This window comes from Balaenoptera borealis, assembly GCF_965194805.1.
Source record: "Balaenoptera borealis genome assembly, chromosome: 12".
NCBI classification, from domain to species: Eukaryota; Metazoa; Chordata; class Mammalia; order Artiodactyla; family Balaenopteridae; genus Balaenoptera; species Balaenoptera borealis.
Genome location: NC_138869.1, coordinates 101,435,542 through 101,448,925, shown reverse-complemented (window position 1 = coordinate 101,448,925; position 13,384 = coordinate 101,435,542). Strand labels below are relative to the sequence as shown.

Sequence of the window (13,384 nt, the reverse complement as noted above, 5' to 3'; positions counted from 1 at the left end):
CAATATTGGCATTTGGGTCGGGTTGGATAAATCTTTGTTTGTGGGGGGGCTGTCCTATACATTATAGAATGTTTAGCGGCATCCCTGGCCTTTACCCACTAGACGTCAGTAGCAGTCCCTACTAGTCCCCCAGTTGTGACAACATCCCCAAATATTGCAAGAGCGCCGTAGGAGAGCAAAAATCACCTCCAGTTGAAAACTGCTGAGTTAAAGTGCTTTCAGTATATGTAACAGGATATCTAGTTCAAACCGCCTTAAGTGATAAAGATGACTTAATTTGCTCAAGGAACTAAAAAGTCAGAGACAGGAAGTTTCAGGAGCAGTTTGGCTGTAGCTAGGCTCTGTTTCCTGCAGTTCTTTCTATTCTGCCTCCTCCGAGTCTTGTCTCTGAGCTCAAGTTGGTCTCCCTTAGTGCTTGCAAGACGGCGGCCAGCAACCCCAGAGCCGTGCTTCCTGGGGGAGAAACGTTCACTTTCCTCAACCGGCAGAAGAAAGCCCTAGCTTGGCTCTGCTTGTGTCCCCCCACCTCCACCCCCTTAATGAACCGATCACTGTGAAAAGATGAATGGCATGCCCCTGCATAGTTTAAGCCAGTGAGGATCCACCCCTGGAGCTAGTTAGTCCCACCCAAGAGCATAATTGTTACATCAGAGAGGAGGTGGGAAAGGATGATTACAGTTACTCTTTCTATTCTCTTCTCTTTCTAAGATTATCTGTTATTCATCCATTGCATCTTTTTTTTTGTCTTCACATCTTTTTCCCACTCGTTTTTTCCTGTGTATTTTGAGAGCAATTGCTACTTTTTTCTTGGAAGCCGATGCTTTAACTAATTCTGCTCTCATTGCTTCCACTATGGACTTCAATTCTGCTCTCACATCTTTGCTTCCTTGAAACCCGTGGGTGGTGGTGATCTACCTCTGCTCTCAGATTCATTTCTCTCTGCCTTCCTCTCTCTCTACTTTGCAGAGAACAATTTCCTAGGCTTTTTAACCAACTGGTTGCCTGCCAGGTTTAGCCAATGGCAGGAAATTGGAGGTAGGAAGGACATTTCTCCCGCTCCCTTCTGCTGAGGTGCTATCTCTGGGAAGTGACTGCATAGTTCCTGTGACTCTGGCTTATTTGTGGCTACAGCATTTGCTAGGTGACCTTCATTCCTGGGATCTGGTAATACCACTTCTTCCCCGTGGCTTTCCAGGGATGTATAGGGGGTGGTAGTGGCTACCTAAGTTTTTGTAACTAATTCCCTGTATTAGATTCTCTCAGCTTGAAATATCCAGAATGGCTTAGATTTTCATATTACATATTTCTTTCTCATTTACTTCTGTGTTCATCTTATACTGTTGCCTTCTCTTACAAATCTAATTTTTTATTTCATAGAATTCACAGTCTTTTGAGTTTTGAGATGATAAATCAGATGCTTTTGATTTGGCTTGCCAGCTTTTCTATCTTTTATTTCCTGAAGTAAGCATTTTTCAAAAAGTCACTTTTTTGCTACCTCTTAACTTATGCTCCTTCCTTTTTCATAGGGCTATATTTGTTAGTTTCTCTTTACTACTCTTTAAGTGAAAAGGTCGAATGACATCTGATACTTGCTGGTTAACAGAGTGCATAAATGTCTCTAGGGTCCCCTGCTGTCCACCTGGGTCACCTGGGCTCTGTTACAATCTCTCTCTCAAGTTTTAAGCCGGCAGGCAAGTTTTTGGCTCAGCCCCTGGCCATATTTCTTGTTTCCAGAAATCATTCAGCAGTATCAATGTGGCTTTTTTGGACTGAAGAGGGATCTTTTTAAAATTTCTACTCCCTGATTTGGATTCCCACAATTTCATGAGTTATATGGGGATTAAAAAGTATGCAATGTGTGGTTAAAAGAAAAAAAAATTCGCATATCCAAATTGCACCTCTGAACCTATCAAAGTAATGTTAGGACTTTACCATGAGTTTTTGCAGTGTACACTACCACTGTCATATCTAAACACAATGTGCATAAATGAAATATTAATAGTTTATTAATTTAATAAACTTAAATTATTATTAAATAAAGTTTAATTAATAATATTTATTAAGTTTAATAAGCATAAAGCATTACCACATACCTTGTTTTGTTACTATGTTCTGACATAAGTAGCTATTGCAGTTTCTATGATTAAGCTATTTAACAAAGACCAACACTTTACTTAAAAATTCTTGCTTCTGTTACCATAAGACCATTATAAAATTTTTATTTCTATAAAATACACAAATGTAAGAAATGCACAGAAACAGCGGGAAAGTGTGTGCAGGAGCTGCCCTTGTACATTGTTCATTCTGGACAAAAAAGTAGCTTTGCCTGAGATGCAGTGATCACAGACAGTCACCCTTTGCACGTGCTGCTGCTGTTCACCTCAGTGGGCATCTATGCCGTGCAAATCGATGGTGGCCTGGGGGCTTCTAGATCTTGAAGCAGGCTGTGATTTGTCCCTTGCTCAGACTACATCATTTCTAAAATGTTTACTGCCCATGGCTGTTCAGCCTTTGCCTCTTCCTGCTGTGCAGGAGTCCTTTCCTTATTCTTTTTTAGCATCAGTTTGATTCTTTGAAAATTCTGCTTTCAGGGAAAAGTCAGCTGTTGGGTTCCTTCATATTTACCTTAGGATTTCTGGTGACAGAAGAGAGTGTAAATCGTTTGATCCAGCGGGAGGTGAGTTGCAAATAGTGCTGGTAGCAGGTGCCCTGGACCCCGTGGAGAAGCTCGTGCCCAGGTCTCCGTTTTGTTTCTTCCTCGTGAAAACCTTCCCCAACTCCCAACAGGCACTGAGGAACTTGAACTGCATTCTGCAAGCTGTACCTCGGGAAGAGAGAAAACAACTCGTCTTGTCGGAAGGCTCGTGTCGTCTTATGTACGTGACCTTGACCCGATTAGGTGGTGATGTAAGGGCAAAATCTCTCCGGGTTGTACCACCTCAGTCTTTGTTCTCCTTGGGTGTTTGGGGTTGTTGGGTTGTTGTTTTTTTTTTTCTTCCCCATCAAATTTGTGCGGTGAAATGCTTTCTCAGGCTATAGATTATTTTTCATTGTGAATGTGTACCGGATTAGTGACTCATGGGAGAATGTTAAGCATACAGACTGTGGTGCCAGACCTCAGGCTTCAAATCCTAGTTTGGCCACTTATGCTGGTTGCTCCTCTAGAGCACAGTCTTAGCTCACTACACCTCAGTCTGCTCATCGGTAAAATGGAGTCAACTTTAACACTGATCAATAGAGTTATTGTACAGGTTGAATCAGGCAATCCATTGAAAGCCATTAGCACATTACCTGGTAGAGAGCAAATGCTCAAAGGTTACCAGCTATTACCTATACCAATAGGGCATGTATTGCTTTTCAAGGGATGGGTTTTGGGGTTTTTGGTGACCCACTCACAATTATGGAGTTCCTGGGACATAGAAATTTGGAGAGAAGGTTGTAATGTGTGACCATGGGAAAAGCAACACCAGCACCCTGTTTTGAAATCTGAACCTAAACCTGTGACTGTGTGCTGACCACCAGCCAGCATCGGTGACATCACTGTGGCACACCATCATTCGAGGGACATGCAGCCATGACTAGCAAGAGGCAGGGTGACCCAGTTTATCATAGTGTAGACCTGAAAGACGGGATTGGTGAGCATGGAGCTCATCATGTTTGTCCATTTAATTTGTCTTTGCAGGATGCAGTGTTTTCTCTTAATTTTTCCTACAAAGTATTCATTGAATAGATTAGTTAATCATTACCCTTAGTGGTGTACTTAGATCTGGAGAGAAGCCGACCTGATGTTTTCTCCTAAGTTTTCAAACCAATGCAGTGGTCCTGCCTTGAGTGTTTGAGTGTTCTAGTCTAGTTCTTGAGTGTTCTGCACTTCAAGTCAAATGTAAAATCTGCAAACATAAAAGTAAGCAGAACTCTCAGTGGTGCTGTTCTAAGGCTTCTATTTAATTGTGACAAATCAATCCATTTATTATGAGAAACTGAACTACTACAAGATTTCTTAAATCCATTCTTTAACGTGAGAGTTATTTCAGATATTAAAAAATCAACATCAACACTTGTTAGCATTTAACTGAAATTCTTAAGTGAATATGCAATATGGGAGTCTGTGTTAGTTACAATAATGTGATAACTTAATCCCATTACATCTCTAACTTAAATTTATCAGTTTTTAAAATAAGTTCCAAAAGCTTATAGGAAAGACCCACAGCACCTACTGTATCATTTCTTCCAGGTGTCAAACTATGTTAAAAAAAAAAAAAAAAGAGGGTATGCATCCACACAGGCTGGTGAGGTGACTGTAAAATTCCAGGATCTTAGCATTTGATGAATCCTCAGAGATCATCAAATTATAATTCACTTTACAGAGGGAGAAATAGAACCTCAGAATGTATAGTAGCTCTAGCTTCTTTGTAAAAAGTATATGTAAGTCATTAATATATAAACTTGACAATTTTTCCATAAAAATGTATTTGTGACGTTGAGGAAATTTTGACAATGAATTTGAAATACTTTCAAAAATATACATCTTGGATTAAAATTTTAGTGCCAATATAGTAGAGTTTTACTTATGTTCATCTCAGTAAAATGAAATTTATCTAAATGTTTCAGGAAAGACCTTGCAAGGACAATCTTGACTGTGGGTGGTAAGAAGTATTAAGAATTTTAAATGTTAGAATGTTAAATATTGGACATTGGGGGTTTTATGAGCATCTTGGAACTATGGGGAATAAGTTATGGTCAAATTAAAAATAGAAGTTAAGATTTTTGTATTTAATTTATGATGAAAGCATTAAGCATGCTAAAACCATAAAGAATAATTAATGAATATTCCTTTACTCACCAATGAGCGTAGTCAAATTTGATCCTTTTTCCACATTTGCTTCAAATCCTTTTTTAAATAAATCAGAGTTACAGGTAAAGCCCCTGTGTCCAGACCCCCTTCCAATTCCCCTCGCTATTTGTAGAGGTAATCCTTTGAGTTGGATTTGTTTTTCATTTTCAAGAATATTTTTGTACTTTTATTCTGTGTATTCACAAGCAACATACATTATTGTTTTTGCAAATTTAAGTTTGCATATCCAGCTGCAACCTGCTTTTTACCTTTAAAATTGTTTGAAATCTAAACATGTCGATATGTGTAGTTTTGTTTATCTGCTGTGAAGTACTACAGTTTCTTAGGATTTTATTTTTATAGACGTATTTAAGGCTGGATAAGGCTGCTTTTTAAACAATTGAGGTATAGTTGATGTATAATATTATATAAGTTACAGGTATACGATATAGTGATTCACAATTTTTAAAGGTTATACTCAATTTACAGTTACTGTAAAATATTTGCTGTATTCCCCACGTTGTACAATATATCCTTGTAGCTTATTTTATACCTAATACTTTGTGCCTCTTACTCCCCTACTTCTATCTTGCCCCTCCCCCCTTCCCTCTGGTAACCACTAGTTTGTTCTATCTGTGAGTCTTGGACAAAGTTGCTTTTGATGAATGTTTTAATGTATCTAAAATATAAATTGCAGAAATATCATTTTTTAAAAATTTGTTGTATACTGACCTATCATTTGGATTTTCCCCTAATATTTCTTACAGATGAATTTAAATGATTATAATTGCTGCAGGATATGTCTTGCTGCTTATAACTATAAGACACAATGCTAGTCTTCTAAGATGGACCTTCTTAGAGCAAATGCTGATCTGTGGAACTCATTTTTTCTTTTGCTTTGTGCCCAGAATTATCCATGTCTGCCGTATTTTTAATCTCTAGATTATGACCAGCAGGTGGCTCTTTGTGAAGCATTGTGTAGACTGACCATGAGAAAATCAAGGGAAAACTTTGTCCATCAGTGGTTTGAAGATGATACCATTGCTGAGGCTTTCAAAGAAATTAAGGATCGAGAATTTGAGACGGTGAGATTCTTGGTCATGAAAATTCCATTTAATCAATATTTATGAAACATCCTTTCAGCGCCTTCCTGTATGTTGGGCTCAGGGGAGGATTTTTGTCTTAAATGTGACTACGTCGCCATTCTTAAACTTCCTGTTTCCCACTTACGTGAAATAACTTGAGGGTAATAGAAACAGAATATTTGTGGACCAGATACCAGCATACAGTTAGGACATCTTTACAGGAAACTTAGCCTGGAGACAGAACTGTGTGAGTTTGATGGATCCAGTCAGAGACAATGTCATGGAGCGGGAAGTGATTTTCAACAAACCTTGAAGGGTAGGGAGAGTTGGAGAAGAAAAGAATGTGCATTTCAGCCTTGCAGAGAGCAGCTGGCATGACGACAGGAGGCTGAAGCTGGCATGGGTGCTCTGGTGGCAGAGGAGTATTACGGGGTGCTTGTGTTGTGAGCCCTCCAGCCTTCACGGTTTGGAAGAACAATAATTTTCGGTGTCTTCCATGCAACCCAGCGTCACTGTGATTATGTCCTCAAGTAGCACAGACGTAGTTTATGGCTTTGCTGTATACTCACCTTTATCCTAAAATAGCTAAAATGTTTTCCCTCTCCTTTAAAAAAGTTCTTAAAATGAGGGTGATTCTGTAGGAAAAGCTAAAATTATTAGTAACAGTGCTCACGTTGAACAAAGCCTTTTTGGTCAAAACTGCTGAGCACTTGGGATTTTATTAAATCCGAACCTACAAATATATTATTAAATATGTTAAATTTGACTTTAAGCCCGTTGCCAGATCTGCAGTAGTTGTTTAGCCAGGATGCAGTTTGATCTAAATGGGAATACCATGAGTCGGGTTTGGGTCCCACCTCCCCGACTGATGTGATGTATACATTTTGGCAAAGTAGTTGACTTCTGTTTTTTAAAAAAATTTTAATTGAAATATAGTTGATGTACAATGTTATATGTTACAGGTGTACAGTATAGTGATTCACAATTTTTAGAGGTTATAGTTCCATTTATAGTTATTATAAAATACTGGTTATATATTCCCTGTGTTGTGCAATATGTCCTTGGAGCTGATAGTTGACTCATGAAGCCTGAGTGTTCTCATCTGTAAAATGGGAATAAAACCAACTTCAGAATTGTGAGAATTAAATGAGAGAAACTAAAAGTGCCTGAGATGTTGTAGGCACTCCAGTATTAGTTTCCTTTCCCCTCTGTGCGATTCTCTCATCTGCAGGGAAATTAGGGGAACATAAGACAAAAGTAATTATCCTCTTTCTCAAATCACTTCCCCCCTAAAGCCGTCAGCTTCTTAGTGGAACTGCTTTTAGATGAAAGTTCACATTAATGTCCACTGAGTGCTGAATCTAGACACGGCGTGTGAGGACTGTTTGACTACAACAGACAGTCCTTGCTAACAAAAGGGATAAAAGTCTGGATCAGTTATCTCTTTGGTTTTAGAAATTTGGGGGTAACAGTTTGCCTCCCTGGTCGCTGTTGGTTGGGAGAACTATAAACGTATTCTTTATTCTTAGAACCTTTAGCGGGAGAGAGATTCCAGGAAGGAGCAGGTTAGAGAACTCCTGATAAGGAAAATCTACAGTGGTTAAATACACCAGGATAAACCCCAAATTGATAAGTTTCATGGGTTTGTGGTTGGCTTGTGCTGGGGAGACGGTAGGGAGATGGGTGCCCTGTGGGTTAGTCAAATATTACAATCCAGGTCATCAGTAAGAGGTATTTCTCTTGCTTGTTCCTGCACATAAAACTTTTGGAGACCTAAGCATTCCTCAGCTGCAAGTCTCATGGCTGGGGGTTCAGAACATGAGTCTGGAGCCTCCTGTTTGTGACACAAAGTATTATTTTAGTTATCGTAATTAATAATGAATCCTTGTGAAGCCTTGTGATGTCACTGGATCCTGGAAATGTAGTAGCGAACACTGGCCTCTACATGCTGCAAAGGGTAGTATTGAAATTAAATATCTTGATTTTTTTTTTTAACAAAAAAGTTTGCATTATTTACTTTGAAGGATTGTAGACGGTTTCTCAATCACCTAAATGACAGACTTGGTGACCAAAGAAGGTAAGACGTTTCTCTGAGCTTTACTTTATTGACTAATTCTATTCTGAAAATGTCTAATATTAAAAAAAACTCTAGGATCTGTTTTAGGAGAGAATGTAGGATACAGAATTTACTGAGCATTACTAAGTTATCCATTGAGTAGAAACCTCAGAAGATTAGACACATTCTGCCTAGTGATTCATTCGTGTGTGTTTAAAAATGATTTCTCTCAGTCTTTAACATATTTATTTGTGATTTGGAACAGTTGTAACTTTATATCCTCCAGGGAGATTTTATGAAGAACGATTTCCTATAGATCTGAGGTTACTAGGGAAAGACATATTATGGACAGTTAAGTCCTTGATGAGAAAATATTGACCAAATTCACTCCTTTCGCTGGGACTCTTGCCAAGCAGCTGGGTTGAGGTATATATAGTACCAGAAAACCTGGCTTGTAGACTGCCAGATGGAGATTTGAATTCTGCCCATGGCAGATCTCCATTTGTAGGTTTGAGAGCCCCTTTCATACTTTGTACCAAGGGACATAATGGCGTACCTAGTTATACATGCTTGTTTATAGAACATCCGTAGGTCGTGTGTGCGATCCATCCATATTTTATTTCACTTTTTAATTGTGAGGTGTTTTGCAGGGTCTGTTCATTTCCATGCATTGCTGCTTTTGCTGATGAGCATGAGGTATGTTTGTCTCTCTTTCAGGGGCTGTGAGGGTGGGGGGTGTATAGTGAAACCCATAGGTAGGTTTACATCAGGCCAAATGGCTCTTGCTACACAGAAGGGCTTTTTTAAAAAAGGAAACTTGCTTTTCCTCTTAGGCCTCAACTCTGAAGCTTATTATTGAAGAGCCCTAGTGTTACTTCTACATAAAGGAATTTTAGGGTTTATACTGCGTTCATGAGGTCAGTTACAGGAACCTTGCCTTATTTTATCCTATTGATGAACAACATTATTCACGCCTGGATTGGAGGGAGTAGGGCAAGTCCATTGCTTCTTTCCACCCAGTAGATGCTTCCCACTCTATCCCCAGCAATTAGGGTCACTCTCCTTTCTCTAGATCATTCTGCCTTGTACTTTATAGTCCAAAATTGAACAGTCTCTTTTCACCCCCTTCTTTGGTTTCTAGAGGCACAAGGTCCTTCCTGTAAAAGTGCCCCAACCTGCAGCATCTCAATGTCCAGGTAAACTTTTCAAGGGTCTCTGAACCTGGACTGTGCTGAAGTTTCCTGGATCGTGTCTCTAGAATGTTCTAGTTAACCATTTCATTGTTTTGGGTTGAGGACTCCCTTCTTGGCCTCTGTGAGCTGAGCCGTTAGCTCACGACTACATTATGCATTCTTTCTCTCTAGAACTGATTTTGGTAGCCTGATTCCTGTATTTCAAGTCTATTTTTCTTTCTGGTTGTCTGAGGATTCCAATCTCTCCTTGCTTCTTCTTTCTAGGACTTCTAGATTTCCATCAGCTTCAGTAGGGGTCCTTACACTGGCTTCCCGTGACATAGACTTGTGTTAAAACCTTTGTTCGTATAGACGCCAAGGGGAGAAGGGGGTGGGTGGTGGTGGTGGTGTGATGAATTGGGAGATTGGGATTGACATGTATACACTAATATGTATAAAACAGATAACTAATAAGAACCTGCTGTATAAAAAATAAAATAAAATTCAAAAAAAAACCCTTTGTTCAACCCTATAGCTGTTAAAAAGTAGACACGTATGACGGAACAATGGCCAAGAAATGCTATTTACTGGAAAACAAGTGGAAGAATTGTTGTCTAGTGTTTGTCCCATTGTTGAGGAATAAAAACTTTGTATATACTTCCTGAGTATGTCTAGAACACATCTGGGAAGAAGCAAAGGCATTGTTAATGGTTCCTATGGACAGGTACCTATGGGAATTTGAGGGACAGAGAAGGAGATATTTACTCTTTCTATTAGCATCATATTGTTTGAATCCGTCTTTCCTTTTTTTCTTTCCGTCTTTCTTTCTTTCCTTCCTTCTTTCTTTCTTTAAGAGCATATGTTTATTTTATAATACAGTCATTTCTTGGTACCCATGGGGGACTGGTTCCAGGATCCCTCGTGGATACCAAAATCTGCGGTTATTCAAGTCCCTTATATAAAACGGCTTAGTATTTGCATATAATGTACACACATCCTCCCACATACTTTAAATCATCTCTAGGTTACACCTGATACCTAACACAATGTAAATGCTATGCAAATAGTTGTCAGTACAATGTAAATGCTATGTAAATAATTGCCAGCATATGGCAAAATCAAGGTTTGCTTTTTAGAACTTTCTGGAATTCTTTTTCCTAAATATTTTCAATCCACATTTGGTTGAATCTTTGGATTCGGAACCCGTGGATACAGAGGGCTGACTGTTATCAATTAAAATGAAGATAATTTGAAATCTTCAGGTCTTAGCCTTATTCTAACATATGGTAAGTTAGATGGCAAGTCACCATTTATATTTGATCACAGTACCTCCTTTGCTAGAAGTTTCTATCCATAGGCAGTGTGGATTGTTACTGCTTTAACATAGAACAGTTTTCTCTGTGATTCGCACCAGAAAAAAAAAGTTTGTGTGGTTAGAGTTATCTGACACATTTAAACATCTATTAAGTTGCTAAGTATAGTAGGGTTTTTCCAGAAATAGATTGGTTATATAAAATTGAAACCTTCCTCCTATTTTGCAGAAATGAGTAAGGCAATAGACGGTGACCCTATAATCTTAGAGTTGTTCTCGGAAAAGCAGTTCTGTTTTTAATGGAGTAATTTTCATTTGACCCTTTCATATGATATTAATGCTGAAATTATATCTTACAGATGAGAAAACCTGCAGATGAAAAATTAGAGAAATTTTGGATTGATTTCAACCTAGGATCTCAGAGTGTAACTTTTTATATAAACAATCCTGAGGTAATCATGTTCGATTCCTGTTTAGACCTAAGTGCGTAGAGAGTGTTTATATCCAAGTATGTGTTATGTGCTCATGAATTTCACTTATTTTTTTCCAAGAGCGCTTTATGGGACTCAGTAAGACTTTTGAAGGAAGCAATGATTAATTTCAGCATAATAGGTAAGATGTTAATTCTAAACTACCCCGCATTTAGTCCTGAGTATTGTTTCTGTTTACAGTTGCAGTGTATGTTTAGTTAATTCCCGAGCAGACTTTGCTTGCACTTGACATGGAGGGGAGGTGGTGAGTGCTGTGGACAGAAGGCTGTGCTCAGGGCAAAAGATTAGTGAGTCCTCCACTCTGTAACTTTGGGGTTCCATGACTTGCCTGGTTTTCTCATTGTAAAAATGATTATGGTTCCTCAACAAACTGAAAATATCATCACCATATGATCCAGCAGTTTCACTTCTGGATATATATCCAGAAGAATCGAAAGCAGGACTCGAAGAGAATTGCATACGAACGTTCACTGCAGCCTATTCACAAGAGTCAAGAGGTAGAAGCAGGGACTTCCCTGGTGGCGCAGTGGTTAAGACTCTGCACTCCCAATGGAGGGGGCCTGGGTTCCATCCCTGGTCAGGGAACTAGATCCCACATGCATACCACAACTAAGAGTTCGCATGCCACAACTAGGGAGCCTGCCTGCTGCAACTAAGACCTGGTGCAACCAAAAAAAAAAAAAAAGGAGGTAGAAGCAACCCAAGTGTCCATCGACGAATGAATGGATAAAGCAAATGTGATCTGTACCCACAATGGACTATTATTTAGATTTAAAAAGGAAGGGCATTCTGACACTTGCTACAACATAGATGAACTTTGAGGACATCATGCTAAGTGGAAAAAGCTAGTCACAAAAAGGCAAATACTGTATGATTCCACTTACGTGAGGTATCTAAAGTAGTCAAATTGATAGAGACAGAAAGTAGAATGGTGGTTAGTTACCAGGGGCTGCAGGGAAGGGGAAATGGGGAGTTGTTTAATGGGTACAGAGTTTCAGATTTGCAAGATGAAAAGGTTCTGGAGATCTCTTGTACAACGCTGTGAATATACTTAGCACTACTGAACTCTACACTTAACATTTACCTTGTCAACCATCTTTATGTTTTGTACCACCATTTTTTTTTTTTATTTTTTTTGTAATTTTATTATTTTGTTTTATTTTTAAAAATTTATTTATTTATTTATTTTTGGCTGCATTGGGTCTTTGTTGCTGTGTGCAGGCTTTCTCTAGTTGTGGCGAGCAGGGACTGCTCTTCGTTGCGGTGCGTGGGCTTCTCATTGCGGTGGCTTCTCTTGTTGCGGAGCACAGGCTCTAGGCACGTGGGCTTCAGTAGTTGTGGCCTGGACCAGAGCTCAAACCCGTGTCCCCTGCATTGGCAGGAGGATTCTTAACCACTGTGCCACCAGGGAAGTCCTGTACCACCATTTTTAAAAATGGTTATAGTACCTGCCCTCCCTTTCCCACATATTTATACTAATAATTGGGTATGTACAAACTATTTAAATATCAGCCCTCTGACTCCCCCTTCTTTTTTTAAAAAAATTAATTAATTAATTAATTTTAATTTTTGGCTGCATTGGGTCTTCGTTGCTGCACGCAGGCTTCTCATTGTGGTGGCTTCTTGTTGTGGAGCATGGGCTCTAGGTGCGCGGACTTCAGTAGTTGTGGCTTGCTGGCTTCAGTAGTTGTGGCTCGTGGGCTCTAGAGCGCAGGCTCAGTAGTTGTGGCGCACGGGCTTAGTTGCTTTGCGGCATGTGGGATCTTCCCGGACCAGGGATCGAATCCATATCGCCTGCATTGGCAGGCAGATTCTTCACCATTGCACCACCAGGGAAGCTCTGACTCCCCCTTCTTAAATCTCCATCATTCACCTTTCTTCTCCTCTTGGTAGGTAGAGTTGAGGGGCATGGAGTCAGGAGTGATCCTTTTCTGGGTGGGTAGAAGTAAGGTATTGGTCCAGTTCAGTATTTCAGATTTAGTCACACTTGACCAGGATTCCTGAATTGGGTCTTTTAAAAAATAAAGGGGGCTTCCCTGGTGGCGCAGTGGTTGAGAATCTGCCTGCCAGTGCAGGGGACACGGGTTCGAGCCCTGGTCTGGGAAGATCCCACATGCCACGGAGCAGCTGGGCCTGTGAGCCACAATTACTGAGCCTGCGCGTCTGGAGCCTGTGCTCCGCAACAAGAGAGGCCGTGATAGTGAGAGGCCCACGCACCGCGATGAAGAGTGGCCCCCACTTGCCACAACTAGAGAAAGCCCTCGCACAGAAACGAAGACCCAACACAGCCATAAATAAATAAATAAATTAATTAATTATTTTAAAAAAAGGGATGTTTTGAAAATAACTCAATACACATAATCATTTTTTAAGTAATTGGCTTTACTAAAGAGTTAAAACTAAATACTATGCAATTATGTGGATTTTATACTAC

At 39.6% G+C, this 13,384-nt stretch overlaps 1 protein-coding gene across 1 annotated transcript in view; it reads left to right on the top strand.

Annotated features, from left to right (window-relative positions):
- Positions 1–13,384, top strand: part of SYCP2L (synaptonemal complex protein 2 like) — a 74,044-nt gene that overhangs the window by 8,958 nt on the left and 51,702 nt on the right. Inside the window, exons 7-14 of the mRNA XM_082347710.1 lie at positions 2,592–2,677; positions 2,788–2,876; positions 4,612–4,646; positions 5,777–5,919; positions 7,944–7,996; positions 8,626–8,671; positions 10,819–10,911; positions 11,011–11,071. Of these exons, the coding sequence (XP_082203836.1) occupies positions 2,592–2,677; positions 2,788–2,876; positions 4,612–4,646; positions 5,777–5,919; positions 7,944–7,996; positions 8,626–8,671; positions 10,819–10,911; positions 11,011–11,071 (606 nt within the window). The remainder of the gene's footprint in view (positions 1–2,591; positions 2,678–2,787; positions 2,877–4,611; positions 4,647–5,776; positions 5,920–7,943; positions 7,997–8,625; positions 8,672–10,818; positions 10,912–11,010; positions 11,072–13,384) is intronic.